This window comes from Narcine bancroftii, chromosome 4 (genome assembly GCF_036971445.1).
Source record: "Narcine bancroftii isolate sNarBan1 chromosome 4, sNarBan1.hap1, whole genome shotgun sequence".
Taxonomy (NCBI): Eukaryota; Metazoa; Chordata; class Chondrichthyes; order Torpediniformes; family Narcinidae; genus Narcine; species Narcine bancroftii.
Window position 1 is genome coordinate 19851744 of NC_091472.1, and position 17759 is coordinate 19869502.

General features: G+C 38.8%; 1 protein-coding gene across 11 annotated transcripts in view; it reads left to right on the forward strand.

Moving 5' to 3' along the window:
• The window catches only part of akt3a (v-akt murine thymoma viral oncogene homolog 3a), a 416568-nt gene that overhangs the window by 229255 nt on the left and 169554 nt on the right, over positions 1–17759 (forward strand). For 10 of the 11 annotated variants that reach the window (XM_069930899.1, XM_069930893.1, XM_069930900.1 and 7 more), the window contains one exon: positions 10872–11019. In XM_069930899.1, the coding sequence (XP_069787000.1) occupies positions 10872–11019 (148 nt within the window). Of the gene's footprint in view, positions 1–4113; positions 4179–10871; positions 11020–17759 lie in introns of those variants that run through there. The other variant, XM_069930901.1, reaches the window with a different exon arrangement.

Here is a 17759-nt window from a genome sequence, read left to right on the forward strand (position 1 = left end):
GGTCTTGTTCAATACCATCAACTCCATTATTGGTCCTACACCGAAGAATTTTAAAAATATTTCATACACAAAGTCGAGAAAAACAGAACCAAATTTTCCCCTTCCACCCACAATCTAACTGTACCATAGCTTTGTTCATCCAACCTGGACCTTTGCAGCCCGATCATATTACCCACCCTTAGAAAGATTGTGTTTCCCATGAAACCGACAACCTGCCCCCTTGACATTTTCCCCTCTCCCCTCCTGTGGGATATTTTCAATATAGCCAAAACTAGCATCCTCTATTATTAACAGTTCCTTGGCCACTGGGACTGTTCCAATTTGTTTCAAGTGTGCTGTAGTCCAGCCCTTCCTGAAAAAACCCAACCTTGACCCCACTACAAACAAAAATTAAAGACCTGTTTCAAAACTTTCATTTTTGTTAAAGGTCCTTGGAAAAGTTGTTCTTAGCCAATTGTTATCCTACTTACACCAACAACATAACCGAAATATTCCAATCAGGTTATAAAGCCCACCACAGCACAGTCAGCCTTACTAAGAGTATACAATGCCACTGACTCAAGGACCTCTGCCATTCTAATTCTCCTGGACCTTCCAACGTTATTAATTAATAGATCGCCTCCAGCAGTGGGTAGGTGTCGTTGACACGGACCTGAACTGGTTTAAGTTTTATTCTTATCTTACCTTTTCATGCGGGGACCAACAAGGGTCTATCCTGGGCTCCATTCTCTTCTCTTTATACATGCTTCCCCTCGGCCATATCATCCAAAAACACGGCTTATCCTTCCACTGCTACACTGATGTTACTCAGCTCCATCTCCCCCTGAAACTCAACAATCAAGCAAAGATAACCAGCCTCAAAGACTGACTGGAGGACATAAAGTGCTGGAAGGCTCAAAACTTCCTGTAGCTAAACGAAGGTAAATCCAAGATCATCCTATTTGACCCCCACTAACTCCACCAAAAGTATCTCCAATACTCTTGGTAACTTATCCACCCTCGCTAAACCACACATCTAATCCCTCGGTGTGATATACAATTCCACCTTCAAGTTTGACAACAAGCTAGCTTTTTTCCAGCTCTGCCCTATTGCCAAAATCAAATCATTCCTGTCACTGAAAAGACCTCGAGAAAGTTATCCATGCCCTCATTTTCTCTCGTTTGGACTACTCCAACTCTCTATATACTGGAATTAGTCAGTCGTTATTATCCCGTCTGCAACTTATGCAGAATGCTGCAGCAAGGCTCCTGACGGGAGCCAAGAAGAAGAACCATATCATCCCTATTCTGGCCTCCCTTACCCCACCCACATCACCGAAGTCCTGCCCTAATCCACTTCAAGACCCTCAGATCAACCAATTTTGGGCACTTGGTTTTTCCACGTTCAATTTTCAAACTCGGGGGAAATCTCACCTTCGCTATTGCAGCCCCCAAACTGTGGAACAACATTCCTCCCTTCCTTTTTAACTCTTATAAATCCAGGTTGAAGTTGTATTTTCACTCATAAGGATTAGAGATAATTGTTGATTACTACCATGTTGTATGTACAATTCTGAACCTTGGGTACCCATTTTAATACTGCACTCTAAATGATCTGGACAGCACTTTGGTCAATGTGAGTTGTTTTAAATGAGCTATATAAACTAAACTCTCTGTCTCTCTCTTCCTCTCTCTGTCCCCACTCTCTCTGCACCCCCCCCTCTCTCCGCCCCCCTCTCTCCGCCCCCCTCTCTCCGCCCCCCCCTCTCTCCGCCCCCTCTCTCCGCCCCCTCTCTCCGCCCCCCTCTCTCCGACCCCTCTCTCTGACCCCTCTCTCCAGCCCCTCTTTCTTCGCCCCCTCTCTCTCCGCCCCCTCTCTCTCTCTGCCCCTCCCCCTCCCTGCCCCCTCTCTCTCTGCCCCCCTCTCTCCTTCTGCCCCTCTCCTTCCCTCTGCCGCGCTCTCTCTCTCTCTGTTATCCCCTCTCTGCTCCTCTCTCTACCCTATCTCTCTCTTTCTGCCTCTCCCTGTGGCTCTCTCCCCTCTATTCCGTCTACCACTTCTTTATCCATTTTCCTATCTTTTCCCAGTCCCTCTGATGCCTCCCTACTTCCTCAGCACTACAGTTTGCTACATTATCTCACTACATAATTTCACCAATTGTGAAGGTGGTTGGTGAAGGGAGCTAATCGGATTTGTGTAAAGAATAAATGGGTTTGGTGGAAATGGGTTGCCTGATGGTTGGACAGTTTTTGTGCTGTAAGACTCTATGCAACTCTTAAATGTATTTTTTCCTAATGGAACCATTATAGCTTGTTGTCAAATCAACCTTTCTGTGTCGATTGACTTAAAACAGTGGTAACTCCAGAAAAGATTGGGTATTTTGTGAGCTGGTCACTTAATCTTTGAATCATAGGATTTTTACATCACAAAGGAGGGCCAGCCATTTAGCCCATTAAGTACAAATCCTTTGTAGAATTATTAAGTCACCACCACACCCAAGTACCTTGTATGAGACTTTTATTTGATTCCTCTTGAAAGCTACAATTGCATCTGCAACCATTGTATTTTCAGGTATAAACTCCAGATCATAAATACCTGCTGACCCTTGAATCTTCTGCTAACTTAAGATGCATGCTCTCTGATTCTGGACGCACCTGATAATGGGAACAGAGCCTTATTGTTTTATGGTGTCTAATTAAAGCAAATCTTATGATACCATTGGACATTGTTGAAGGAAGTGCCACACTTGTGCCCATACCTCCTCCCTCACCGCCATTCCCTAAACAGTTCCTAAATAGTCCTTCCAAGTGAAGCAACACTTGTGCATCCGTGGGAGTCATCTGCTGCATCCAGGGCTCCCTTTGTTGCCTTCTCTACATCAGAGATACTCGACCAGTGGTGGCCAATTTGCATTAGGTAAGAGCCTCGTACAATGAACTTAAGATGTGAGAGAACCACAAGCCAAGAAAAAATATTACATGCATGTTTTTACTCTTGTGTGCACATTTTGATACAAAAATTTTAAATATTAAGAAATACGTGTAGTAATAACATTTATTCATGTATATCATTTTTAAACTGCTCAATTGTAATTGGTTTCAATAATCAAAATGTATACAACATTTGTGTAATAGTCAAATTTTGTGGAGCAATTTTTAGGGTAAAATTTAGGATGTCATTATTATGCTCATACAACTTTTGGCTGCAATGTCCTCATTGAGTTGTCCACAGTCGGGACATTGGGAGCTCGGGTGGGGGGGGGGGGGCTGTGGCGTCGGGAACTTGGGTGGGTGGGTGGCTGGGTGGCTGGGGCGTCGGGAGCTTGGGTGGGCAGGAGGTCTGGATCACATTTGTAATCCACTAATAATTCCACTGTGAACAGCATAGCCACGTGTTCCTCAATTCAATGATTGCAAGCCACACCTGCTAACATTTTACACACCCAAAATACCTCCACGATCCTCACATTCATGTCAAACAGCCACAAGTGGCTCACGAGCCATTGTTTAGCCACCCTTGGACTGGATGCAGACTGGGAGATCACTTGCTGAGCACCTTCGCTCTGTCTGAATCAGTGATAAGGATCTCCCAGTGGCCAACCACTTAAATTCTCTGCTGGCATATCTGTCCATGGCCTCATGTACTGTCAAATCAAGACCATCTGTAAATTGGAGTAGCAACATCTTGTATTGCATCTGGCACACGCCAACTGGATGGCATTAACATGGATTTCTCCGGTTTCTGCTAGCGTACTCCCCATTCTTCCTCTCTCTTCTCCATCCCTGTATCTTTCCTCCAGCTCTTTAACCCCTTCCCTCTCCTTTCAAAGAGTCATCTCTCCTCCCCTTGTTTGCTGGTGTGCCCTCCCTTCCTTATCCTCCTATTACCTCCTGCCTGTATTCCTGCCCCACCATTGGACACCTGTCCACATTTTGTCCATACCTTGATGGAAGGCTCAAGACCAAAACATTGGTCATTTATTTATTTTTGCTCTATAAAGTGCACTGTTTGACCTGCTGAGTTTCTCCAGCGTTGGGTTTTTACTTTAACCATGGTGTCTGCAGACTTTTGTGTTTTACTTTCATCCCTAGGTTTTCTAAGTCTCAGAAGGTATCAGAAGATATCTTGCAACATAAAGATGGTAAAAAATGGTTTTTACCTCATCATGGAGTTATACATCCACAAAAGAAGAAATGATGTTAGTTTGTACATCTCTTTCCCATTATGGCTGTAACTTTCTGGAAATAATCTGAATAATTTAATAAGCAGATTTATTTGAGAATGCATGTCTAAGAAGAACATAGTTTGCCTGTTTTAGATAATGTAACACAGAATACAAAATATGTAAGAGCCAAGGGGCCTAGTGAATTTCCTTTAATCTAACCTCTGAATCAAATATCCCTAATGTGGATATGCACTGTATTCTTGTCACAGGTCAATGAAATTCTAATTGGGCATCAGCAAGTAAGTGACGCTTAACAATACTGATGATTCCATCATTTTATATTTGAATGTTGACCTATCAGGCAGTAATATGGATTAGATTTGTCCTGCTGTTTTATGAACATGGTGTATCTGGGCAATTTTCTGTTGCGCGATGGTTGTCAGTTTTGCAAGTAATCGTGTGGTTGAACAGCTGGGCTAGAGACACCTGCTAGCTCTGATGCAAGTCTCCAGGACTAGATATTGTCCCCTTCGATGCCTTTTTCTGTATCAAGATGACCCAGCCATGTTTTGATAAAACATGGCGGGGAATCTTGAGAGTAATCCAACATGAATTGTGAATTTGACACTTCTGGATGACATGACTGCAATTACTTCAGCCTTGAGAGTTGTTGTTGTCATTGAGAATGGGGATGTTGTTGGAGCAGCCTCTTCCTGTTAACTGTTTATTCATCATGTTTCATGACTTCATATAGTTGCATTGCAGAAGTTTGATTTGAAACTTGAATCATGAGATTGCTTAGGACTGTTTCTTTACATTTTTGTTGTAATGAAGATGATTATGGAGCTGGGGCTTAGAATGAAACTTGCATTGTAATACTCATAGACATGGCTTTGCCATTTAGGAGAAAAAGAGGATAATGATGATGAATTTATTGTCATATACATTGTAAATACAAAATAATAAATATTCAGTTATCCCATTCCAAAAAAAGTAACTTGGCAAAAGGGCAGGCAATCCTTTTGTGGTGTTGACTTCATCAGTAAGTTTGCAGAAGACTCCATTACCTAGAAGTCACTAAAGCTGATCCCCAATTGGAAAACAGGGATGAAGAACAAATCCAGGGATACAACAATGTAACAATCATTGATGAGCTAAATGTTTACTGCTTCATTTCAAAAGGGAACGAGTGGAGACTTGACCATCTACGTCAACTACTACATAAGCTCCAGCACCCATGCTCATTACTGCTGAAGTCAAATTGACCTTCTGGTGGGTAAATTCATGGAAAGCATCTGCCCCAGATGGAATCTTGGGGCATGTTGCACGAGGCTACGCAGATCAACTGGTGGGTATATTTACAGATGTCTTCATTCTTTCCCTGCACCAGCCTGCATTTCCCACTTGTTTTAAGAATGCCACCTTCATACCAGCACTGAAGGAAAGCACAGTAACTGGTCATAACAGATAATGAATTGGTGGCTCTGACATCCACAATCATGAACACTTTGGGAGGTTAGTTACGTCCCATATCAATTCTAGCCAGCAGACAGTCTTAACCAATTTCTCTACCATCCAGAAAAGTCCAAGACAGACAGAATCTCCCTGACCTTCGACTTGACCCTGGAACACCTGGATATCAAGGACATGTATCAGACTACTGTTTATGGACTATAGCTCTGCCTTCAATACCACAGTACTTTGCAAACATGCCCAAACTTTGGGATCCTTGACTTCCTGTATAACAGACAGCAATTGGTGAAGATGGTTCTCCTCAAGGATGTGGACTCAGATTCCCTACTATACATGCTCTATAGCCACAATTGTACACCCAAATACTGTTCAAACTCCATCTTCAAATTCGTCGATGACACCACAGTCATAGGCCAGGTTTCAAATAATAATGAATACAGGAAGGAATTTGAAAGTCCAGTGGCATGGTGCCAAGATAACCTTTCAGTGTCAATAATAGATCAATGACTTCTAGAGAGAGGAAAGAGGTCACATCCCTATCCATATTAAAGATGATGAAGTGGAAAGAATTGATAGCTTTAAATATTTCCAATGACCTCACCATTAATGGTCAAAGTAACATACCAATACCTCTACAATTGTGGGGAACATGTCAAACTTCCTGAGTTATCAAGGTCCCTCAACAGTGGTGCACTATTGAAAACATACTTTCTGGATTCATCAGACCATGTGTAGGAGCTGCTCTGCTTAAGATTGGAAGCTACAGAAGGTGGTGAATGCAGATCCACATCACACAAACTCCCTTCCCCACCATGGACTCCATCTACATTTCACACTGCTTGACAAAAGGAGCCAACATACTGAAGGGCCCATCTCACCCCAGGCATGCTCTTCTCCCTCTTCCCATTGGGGAGCAGGCTCAAATGTATGAAATCATGCACCAACAGGTTTAAAGAAAACTTCCTTCCCCACACCCAATGGGCTCTTGAATGAAGGTTACATTACTGTCATGTTGCCCTTGATACTAATTGATCTTTTGTTTCATTGGAACTTTGCAGTTTTGCTCCTATATGGCCCTATGAATGTTAAAGTTGACTTGTAGAATGCTCACAAAAGAACCCTTGTCTGTGCATCAGGTATAATATTACAATAAACTTAAAGTAATGTGTTAATTCTCTTCACTAGAATGTACCATGTCTATAGTGTGTGCATCTTTTACTAAATTTCTAACCAAAACTTTGTCAGTATTTTGCAAACCTGGAAAATGCTTGGGAATAGCACCCCCATGGATGTTCCTTACGGTCGTACATCATCTTGATGGCAGTTCACCCTTGTTGCTCAGTCAAAATCCTTGATTTTTCTGTCCAGTAGCATTGTAAGGATATGACCACCAATGCGCACTCACTATTAGAAATGCATTGGTTTATTTTTATTCCCTGTATGGGAAGTTATGATTAGAATGTTTTCAATGTTAAAAGTGTTGTGTGAAATGGATGCTTAATAACTTTGCTACAGAATAAGTTAATAAAATTATGATAAAACATATCTTAAAAGGGTAAGATTTTGAGGTTTAGTTATCAGGTCACATTTCACAAACATCTCATTTACTATGCAAGGGTAGACTTTGTGTCTACAGTTGGCTTTGCAGAGACAATGGAAGTGCTTGTGAGAGTTTCACGAGTAGGTGTTAATGGATCAGCATATTTGAACAATGTCCAAGCTCAGGAACTGAGAACTCTTTTGCTTTTAAATTGGTGCCAGAGTTTTAAATGTCTGGTTGATGTTTGTTGTCCTGTGGGACCACGTGGTTTTGCAAACAGAGAGAAAAATATCCATTGTTTGTCAGAGTATCTACAACAGTTTGTGGTGAAGGCTGCAATTTGGCAGACATGCTGCAAGACCCCATTTCAAGAAGGGTTTTGAGTTCTGAGTTCAGCCTATTCTAAATCTCTGTAGTCAATTGCAGAGTCTGTGGCTGGTTGTTGTGTTTCTTCTGGGATAGGGGAAAAGAAGAACATATGGTAACCTGGAAGAAGAGGTTATCTTTTGGAAAAACCCAAGAAGGGGCAAGTTTCTTCTGTAAGACACTTCAGTTGCTGATTGAAGATCAGTGTGTGTGTCCAACTTTGACAGATTATGTTATATATTATATTGCATATAGAGATGATTTAATGAAGATAAATTGTGGGGGGAGGGGTTTAGTGTAGGTCACAAACGCTTCATAACACAGATCTCATTTAAAATGCCAGAGGTCTGCTGAAGCCAGATGGTCCAGGCTCCCAGTGCCTTTGTAAAGACAATGGAAACTGCTTTTCTGAAGGACTTCACAAGTAGGTGTTAATTGGATAGGCTGTGGAGTAATGGATTATTGTTTTAGAAAGTAACAGATAAATGGACTCAGAAGATTGGGTCCGGTGCTGCAGTCTGAGTGCAGTTTGCTGTTGTGAGAGGGTCATGTGGTTTTCTCTGAGCGAGAGAGAGAGAGAACTGAGTTCTACAGTTCCGAAGAAGCTGGGACTAAAACATGACAAGCTGGCAAGCTTGTGGAAAAACCCCATTTTGAAGACTGGTTGTGAGTTCTTAGTTCAACCTGGTCAAAGCCCTTGTGGTCCTTACAAGAGGAGAGGACTGGCTGTATAATGTTTAACTTGAAATAAGGGAAACAAAAAGGAACTCTGTGGTCACCTAAAAGAACGAGGTTATCATCTGGAAGACCCTGATTGGGCAAGTTTCTTTGGCAAGACACTAAAGTGGCTGATCTGAAGGAATCAGTTGTGGGTGTCCAACGAGCAACAAATCTCTCTCTGAAAACCAACAAAACCTTCCTGAACATTAACCATTTACTTTTCAAGCACTAAAGCCTGGTGAAATTCATAAATGTTAAATTCTGTGCACAGAATAAGAATTGCTTGCAACCAGTGAACTTGGAGGAGTGAGATTGGACTGTGAACCAAAAGTCTTTTCTGAACTTACACACACATTGTATACATGTGTGCTTAGAATTATAAGGGGGTTAAGTTAAGTTAATTTGATAGTAAGAAGTTAAAGTTTGATCCTCTTTTTAATTTTAAAGAAAATTAAAAGTAACTTTTGTTTAAGCAACCATTTGTCTTGGTGAATTCTATTGCTGCTGGGTTTTGGGGTCCTCTGGGCCCGTACACAACGTACAACAAATATCTCGCTGAAACCAACAAAGACCTTCCTGAGCGGTAACAACCTACGTTAAAGCACCAGAGCCTGGTGAATATAATAACTGTTCAATTCTGGACACAGTACGTAAGATTACCTGATGGCAGTGAACTTAGAGAAGTGAAAAGTGAATGATTTGACAATGAAAAAGAACTTTCCTGAACACATAAACATTACCTACAGGTGCGTTTAGAATTAGAAGGGAGTTAAGTATTGACCTTACTATTATGTATTAAGAAAATAAAACCAGTTTTGTTTAAGTAGCCATTGTCTTGGTGAATTTCTGTGGTTGCTAGTTTTTGAGGTCTTTGGGCTTGTAACAAGCCTATTTGGCCCTACTGGATTTCATGTCATTTAAAATGCTTTTAAAAATGTCTTTGTTTTAGTAATTGCAAAGAATAAGGAGTGAAATGCAAAAAAAAATACAACATGGAAGAGAGGTTAAAGAAGTTTGAATTTGTAGTCCAGAACAATAGAGTGGCATAGTACCGAGAATTGGGTAGTTTTAGAAGGACGTGGACATTTACCCCCTCCATAAATCTTCGTCCGCGAAGCCAAGCCAAAGAAACTAATGAAATAAGGGAAATAATGTCGGTGAAGCAAAGTGTAGATTTGGAGGTGGTAAAGGAAGCAAGCAGTACTGATTTTACAGTGGATGCCAAAAAGCAAGGTTCCTTTACCTTTGCTTTTTCTCATTATTTTTGTTTTCAAAATTCTATTTGCTTTGAACTTTTTGTTTGCCAACATGTTTGCTTCTCAAGTATCAGAAATTATTTCAGAATAAAATGTAATTAAAATGTTTTATTCAAAGCAAAGATCACCTAGATACATATCAACAGTGTTCTGCATCATTCTGAAAAAAAAAACCCTCAAATTTGGATGGGAATTATGCATGATGCTATATTTTACTATTTCTTGACAAATGGGAACAAATACCTAGTATCCATTTATGTTACTCCTCTTCGCTTGTATAAGGCAAACACTTTAAGAAGTTATTTTTAAAGTGTATCTTTTGATTTTGTTCCATGTACTTTAACATACAATTGAACTGCTTAAAATCAAAGAAAATTCCAGTGGATCAGATGGCCAAATGATAGAGGCATCCTTGGAAATTATAGCACTTGAATTGCTTAGTCACAACTCTCCTCATAGAATGTGAACAATTTTATGAATTCTGACCAAATCCGTAGTGGGTGATAATTTGAGACATTCAGATCATGAGATTGCCTGCGTTATCTGAGACATGAACGGACTTTCCTCAAATTTAAAATAATGAGGAGAGGAGAAAAACTGGCATGACCATAACAAAGTAGCACATGAGTATATAAATGTTTGCACATTGGTTTTAATCATGTTTTACTTCTGCACAAAGACTTTGCTAAATGTGCATGACTACTGTTGAATAATTATTCATTTAAAAATATTTTGTTGTAAGCTTAGTTTGGTGGCAATCATATCCACAGATTGTGATTGGAAATTGTGGGTACCCTTAGTCTTAAGGTTGCCTGAGGAGAAAGAAATACTGTTCATTGGTAGCCTTGGACTATGTGCTGTAGCAATTTTAAAATTGCTATGCCCAGATTATCTCATACTCACATGTACTTACAAATTTAAGATAACATAATGGTCATTTATGCAGAGAGTAATACTGAAATGCAAGTTGGACTGGCCACAGGTGGGTCTCATCTGATTTTTCAATCCAAATGAATTGTTAGTTGCAAGTTTTAGTGATTGAGAGCACTAATAGACTAGGCAAGCTAAAAAAGTATATTTTTCATCGGAATTTTACTTGAGTTAAATTGTATAAAATTGTATCTGTTTGACGAGTTGGTTGCCTCCTTTAAACAGACCATGTTGTGCAGAAATGCAGAAAAACTGAATTGCAAGGATCTTGTAGCAATTACGACATGGGAAAACAGACTTAACCCTGAGTTCACCAGTTTGGCCCATTGTTTTTGCTGTCTATAAATTTAAAAAAAAGACCAAAGCAACAGAAATCATGAAAAGTGCACAAACTTTCAAAGAGTTTGCATTAATCCCAAAGACTTTTTGTTTTGTACACAGGGAAGAATGGACAGAAGCTATTCAAGCAGTTGCAGATAGACTTCAAAGGCAAGAGGAAGATCGAATGAACTGTAGCTCCAGTCCTAATCTAGATATTACAGGGGAGGATGAAATGGACACCTCTCTCAGTCATCCTAAACGCAGAGTGGTAAGAGCAATTACTGCTGCTTATAAAATAAGGCACCTCAAACAGCTATTAATCTTTCAAAGAGTCCTACCTTCAACATATATTTATATAACACTCGTCACTTGCAGAATAAAAAGCTGAAGCAATGCACTAGAAGGATGAAAGTGATACTGGAGACTATGAAGCAGAGACCTACCTAAAAGGGGAGGAGCGGGGAGAGTTCATTGAAGGAGAGCATGCTATGTAATGTTTATCTAGCTTCTGAAAAATAACATCCAAGTGAGCCCTTGGTTTGAAAATGCTTGCGGTTTGATGGTGTGCATTCTGTAAATCAAGTAAATCTTTTTATTTTATTAATATCTTTTGGAATAATCTCTGATAGGTTGGCAGTAATCCAGTTAGAAGATAGATAATAAATGCTATTAAAATAAGGGTTGGCAATGATTAATTAAGTACCCAGTTCTTTTTTTTAAAAGTTGGTTCTGTTTTTGACATCACATTTTGAGATACAGGATGTTGGTAAATTACAAATTAGACCACTGTCTGCAACAAAAAATCTGTTCCAGTTAGTTCTTGTAATGTTATTTATCTCTCACTCTTCATTTGTTCTGATCTGTAATTTAGTTCCACTATCCACATCATAGCATTAATTTTGTTAAGATTGACTGAGTAGATAATGCGGTCATCTCTAGCTTTGATCTTTCTCAGCCAGTTGCAGGCAACTTAACTCCAGCAGCTGCACTCTCATTTTGTCAGTGTTGTTATTTTCTTGCTTGCTTTTGTCTCCGCATTATTTAATTTGAAGGCTTGGTTTTTTTTACACATGGTTTGTAAATGCTTTGTTTTTTCGATGTCTTTGTAGGGCTGTGTCTGTTTTTTTTTAACCTTTATTTAATTTGAATATCTTGTATGTGAAATGCTTCGAATGCCTTCCTCTACTTTCATTATCTGTATTGTAACTTGTATTCTACCAATTCCTCACAATTGCAAATTCCCCGTATCTATTGGAAATCAATTCCCTTGACGATTTTTGTCCTCAATTTCTAAATGTACTCATCTGTACATCCAGTGTTCAGTTGTGAAACTCCATCATGTCTATTGATTCCTGAACTCAATCACCAACTAACTTTACTCCTTTTAAGTATTATATTTCCATAGCAATTGCATAACCCAAAACCACACCTTTCCTAGAGACCTTTTACAATTCCATTACTTAGTGTTTCAACACTAAAAAATTTACAAATCAAATAAACTGCTCTTATTAACAAGTCCTCATGAAAGAACAATAATTACCAAAATTAATAACAAATTGAAAGAGTTTTGGTGTGCTTCTCAATGGCAATGATTCCCATTGGTGTAGAAAGAATTGGATACTTCAAAACATTACATATATGCATATAAAAGACTTTGATTTTTGTTAATTTTTTTTTGAAATATCTTTTTAAGTTAAAAAGATATTTGTTGGAGACCTAATTAGCATAAGACTATAAATGGTCTAAATATAATATTTCCGTTCCTGGGCTGAATTTTTTTGTGTTTTTCTGGATACAACTTTACATTCTTCTTTATAGTCCTACTGCTCATCCTCAAAAGCTTTCACACCCTTCCTAAGAAGTGTTGCAACCAGAATTTAAAACATTTTCCAGATGGGAGCTGAACCAGGTTTTAATACAAATTTTGAAAAGCTTTTAAATTTGTTTTGCTGCATACAAACCCGTAAAGGCATATGGTTCCTCAACAACATTGTAAGCATTTTTTTTTAATTTGCTCAAGTCCACGCTAGTTCTCAGATATTCCATCAACTTTGAAGTTGAACCCTTTAGTTTGTATTGAAATTTCATGTTATTTCCTGGCAAAATGCACTTTACAAATTTAAATTTTGCCTGTAATTGGTGTGCCCAGTCTTGCTCTTTTGGTCTATTACTATTCTAGAGAATTGTTTATTGTCATGTGCACCAGGATACAGTGAATAGTTTTGTGTGCTATCCAGACATGTCAGCCTAATCTCAAGTATACTGGTAGTACAAAATTGTGTGTTATTTATACCGAAAATGTTAAAGATCTGTACCATCTTCTCCTCAGTATCGCTTGATACAGACCTCACGTGTGCTCTATCCAGCTCCTTCAATATGTTGACATGGAGGGAGAGATGTTTCGCCTCCTTGAACATTGTCTCATCATTGTTTGTGATGTGGGCTAATGTGCTGGCGTCATTTGGAAACTTTAAAATAGAGATCTTCCTCATTGGTGCTTGATTTGTAGGCTTAATGTTATCTTCAATTTACAAAATTAAACCATGTGCTTAAAATCAAGTTCTTGTGTATATATTATAGAAAAGCAGAGATTGTGGTTGAATCACACTTCCATTTGTAAATAATTCTCGTTCACAATGAATTTCTGTCCTTTAATTTTTTGATATATCCAATCAGATACTGCCTCTCTTCTTCCAAACCCTTCAAATTTGCACACAAGCTTATTGCTTGAATATCAATTGCTGACCATTCTTGATCAGTAACCATGGCTCCACATCTGACACATGTATACTATTCTTTTCCAAACTTTTTGTATTTGAACCCAGTTTTAATGTGATGTTAAAAATTGAGCCGCAGCAAACATCAGAAATAGGGTAATTTTGAGAGGATTGGAATATTAAAACAAAGATACAACGCTGAAGCAGTATAAGACACATGAGCAGAAGTAGGCCATTCCCCATGTGCTTATCCATTCTCCCACTATGATACCTTGGTTATTCCGATACCTATTAATCTCTGCCTTAAATATACCCAGTGGGATGGGCTCCAGAGCTGCCTGTGGCAGCAAATTCCAGAGGTTAAATAAATTTTTCTGCATCTCTGTTTTAAATGGGCGCTCTTCAATTTTGAAGTTGTGCCCTCTTGTCCTTGACTCCTCTACCATGGGAAACAACTTTGGCCACATCTACTCATTCCAGGCCTTTCAACCTTCAAAATGCCCTCCCATTTCTTCTGAATGCCATGGAGTACAGTCCAAGAGCTGTCAAACATTCCTCATAAGCTAATCTCTTCAGGAATCATTCTTGTAAATCTTCTCTGAACCCTTTCCAATGCCAGTACATCCTTCCTTATTTAAGGGGCTCAAAAACTGTACCTTGTACTCCACATGAGGCCTCACCAATGTCTTATAAAGCCTCAACATCACATCCCTTCTCTTGTATCCTATTCCTCTAGAAATGAATGTCAACATTGCATTTGCCTTCTTTACCACCGAATCAACTGGAGGTTAAACATTTTTAAAAATACTTTATTTTAAGGTAGTATATATAGTCCATATACAACCATCATTTTAATAATAAATTGTTACTGACTACAAAATAAATATATACACTCTCCCCTTAAAAACTAAAACTCTCCTCTACCCTAACCCCCAAAAAGCAAATCAATCATCAGTTATGCATGTTAATAACACATTTAAAAAAAAGAAAAATAATGATAAAAGTGCTGATAATGTCATAGGGAACGTTATCTGTGCTATCTGGCGAGGTCGTAGGGAACGGCGATTAGAAAAGAATAAAACTAATCCATAATGCCTGTGTTGTGTACATTTGGGCTCCATATTTGTAGGTATGTATTTATTTCTCAAATTATATGTAATTTCTTTTCCAATGGAATGGACTTTTGTATTTCCACATGCAATCTGTATGCCCAGATAAGAATCTGACTGCCAGGTTAACACTGCTGATACTATTTTCACAAACTTTTGTTGAGTAGATGAAAGGACCAGTTTACGATTGGTTCCCTCAACATTCCCTAAAAAAAAAATCAGGATTTTGTGGATATGAAATATTAGTAATTTGTTTGAATAATTCCCCTACTTTTACCCAAAACGGTCTTACTTTTGGACACATTTCATATGGAATGCAGAAAACTACCCTTTTCCATACCACATTTAAAACATTTATTTGAAAAGTCTGATTTTATTTTGTGCAGTTTTCACGGTGTGATACATAATTGATGTAAAAAATTATATTGTATTAATTTGTATAGCACATTATTTGTGTTCGACATGTAGTCTCTACACAAACCTACCTGCTGGATCTCAACATGTTGAATGTCAATTGGAAGATTCTTATTAAATAAAATTGCTACCCCCTAGATTTCAAGTTAAATGAAGAAGATACAACATGGCCAAACCAATTTCTTTTCAATTTTGAATGTTCTTATTCCGTCAAGTGCATTTCCTGTAGAAAGGCTACATCTACACCCTTTTTTTTAAAAAACGTGTGCTAGTATTTTATTCCATTTGATGTGCCCATTAATATTAAAATTTAAGAGTTTTACTGATTTACTCATTACTGTGTGTTTAACCTTTATTTCCATCACCTTGTCCCATAAACCTCCATCAAAAAGTTATATAATTCAGCATCTTTTCTATGCTTGCCCTCGGCCCACCTGACAATCCAAGAATGAAAAAGAAGAAAAATATAAATAGAAAATAAAATTAAGTACACCACTAAATATAATACCATTTAACAGAATGAAAGAAAAAGGGGGGAAAAAACCCTTGCTGCATTGCTAACCATAGCAACACTATCACCCTCCCTTGTGCAGGCCATGACCACCGAAGTCACAGATACACATGTGAATCAATGGTGGTCAGCACCCTCCTCCACCTCTCCCCACCCCCCGGAGAATCTTGATACATTTCTTTTATTAAATATGAAAAGAACTTCATAATCACAGTTAAACTCCAACTCAATCATACAGAGTCAATAGGAAGAGAAAAAAAACACACATTGCTCTTCATCTTCAAGGTCTTCAGTCCAATTGTTGACTTGGCAAGTTTTCCACAAATTTTTTTGTCTCATGATGGTTCAGAAAGGACCTGCTTTGTCCATTTGGGAGTAAAATCTTCAACGTCGCTGGGTGTTGTAGAAAAGAACGATATCCTTTCTCCCATGATGTCTTTTTCGCAGGATTGAATACTTTTCTTCGCTTTAAAAGGTCTTCACTGACATCTGAGTAAAATAAAATTTTACTCCCTTGATATTCAAGTGGCCTTTGTCTTTGACGAACTTTCTGTGCAGTTATTCTCAGTGCTTTTTCTCTATCCTGATATTGCAGGAATTTTATCAGTACTGAATGCGGATTTTGTTCCGGGCGGGGGCAGTCTTTACATCGGAGGGCTCTATGAGCCCTTTCGATTTCAATTTCTCTCACAGAGTACTCTTGGTCCAGTATTTCTGGAATGTTGTAGTTCCAGCTCTTCTTTCAAACCCATAATTTTAATATTATTCCTTCTACTGTCATTTTCCAGAACATCAACTTTTTTGGCAATGCTTTTGCTTTAGAACAGTCAAGGCAGTCTCATTGTTCTCCATATTAGACATTCTGTCTTTAACTTGCTCCACATATTCTTTTAATTTATTAACCTCCTGTTTCTTTTGATCAATATGTTGCTTCATAGTATTCATAACTTCAGTTATTTTACTTATTTCTGCTTTCATTGTAACTTTCATACTTCTTAGTCCATTAAATATATCCACATTACTCACTTCCCTGGATATGGTCGATTCTGTGTCTTCATCTTCCCCTTGATTACTGTCAGAAGAGGAACTATCTGACTCCGACACTGATTTGGACGAACCTGCTCAACCTCTGGTTTGACTTCCGGTTTCTTCCTCTTCAGCCCCATCATCCCATTTCACTGGAAGCAGGGCACTTCATTGCGGCAGCGGAGGCTGCTCACCCATCTCCGGGGCAGCTCAGGCCTCGTCATCTGTCTCTTCTTGTCTTCTTTATGTTGCACAGTGTTAAGTCAGTAGCGGATTTTTCTTTTTTTTCCACTATGGTTGTGAGCAAGTGGATATATTCAAAGTCAGTTTAAAGGAGGTTTTTTTTACATATATTGCATTACTTTTTAGGTAATTTTTAACCAAATTTTTAGAAGGGTCAGGATTTAACAGCCTAACTCCACGTCATCATGTGACATCCCCAACCTGGAGGTTAACCTTGAGGGTAACCCGCTTGAGCACTCAAGTTCCTTAGCATCATCTAAATAAAAGACCATTGAAGGCTCTCTTCCTACTACGAAGGAAATCTACAACACTTGATACAGGCAAAAGGCAATAAACATTGTGAAGAAATCCATACACCTCTCATGTAAACTCTTCTCCCTTCTACCATCTGGTAGGAAGTACTGCAGCACTTGGGCCCTTAAGTCCAGATTGGGCAGCAGTTTTTTTCCCCTGAGCCATCAGGCTCCTGAATTCCCAGAACATATGTGGATAGTGTACCGTGGACATTTACTGTATACATCTTATTATTTTAATATTTCAATGTGTTTAACTTCTATTCTAACTTCTATTTATGTAAATATGCTCAGTGGTCCTGGACAACCATTATCTCGTCTTTACCGTGCGAGCATGGTATGAACGATGAATAAGCGTGACTTGACTTGACAAAGTAGATGACCGCACACTTTCCATCATTATATTTCATTTACCACTTCTTTGCCGATTTTCTTAATCTAATCCTCTCCATTACCTCCTCACTCTCTGACCCTCTACTTTGGATCATCTGAAAACTTAGCCACAAATCCATTTATTCCACAATCCAAATTATTAACATACAGTGTAAAAAGAAGTGGCCCCAACACTAACCCCTGCAGTTCACAACTGGTAACCCGGAGCCAACAAGAATAGGATCCCCTTATTCCCACTCCCTATTTCTTGCTGATCAGCCAATGCTCTACCCATGCTAGTATACTTCCTGTAATTCCATGGG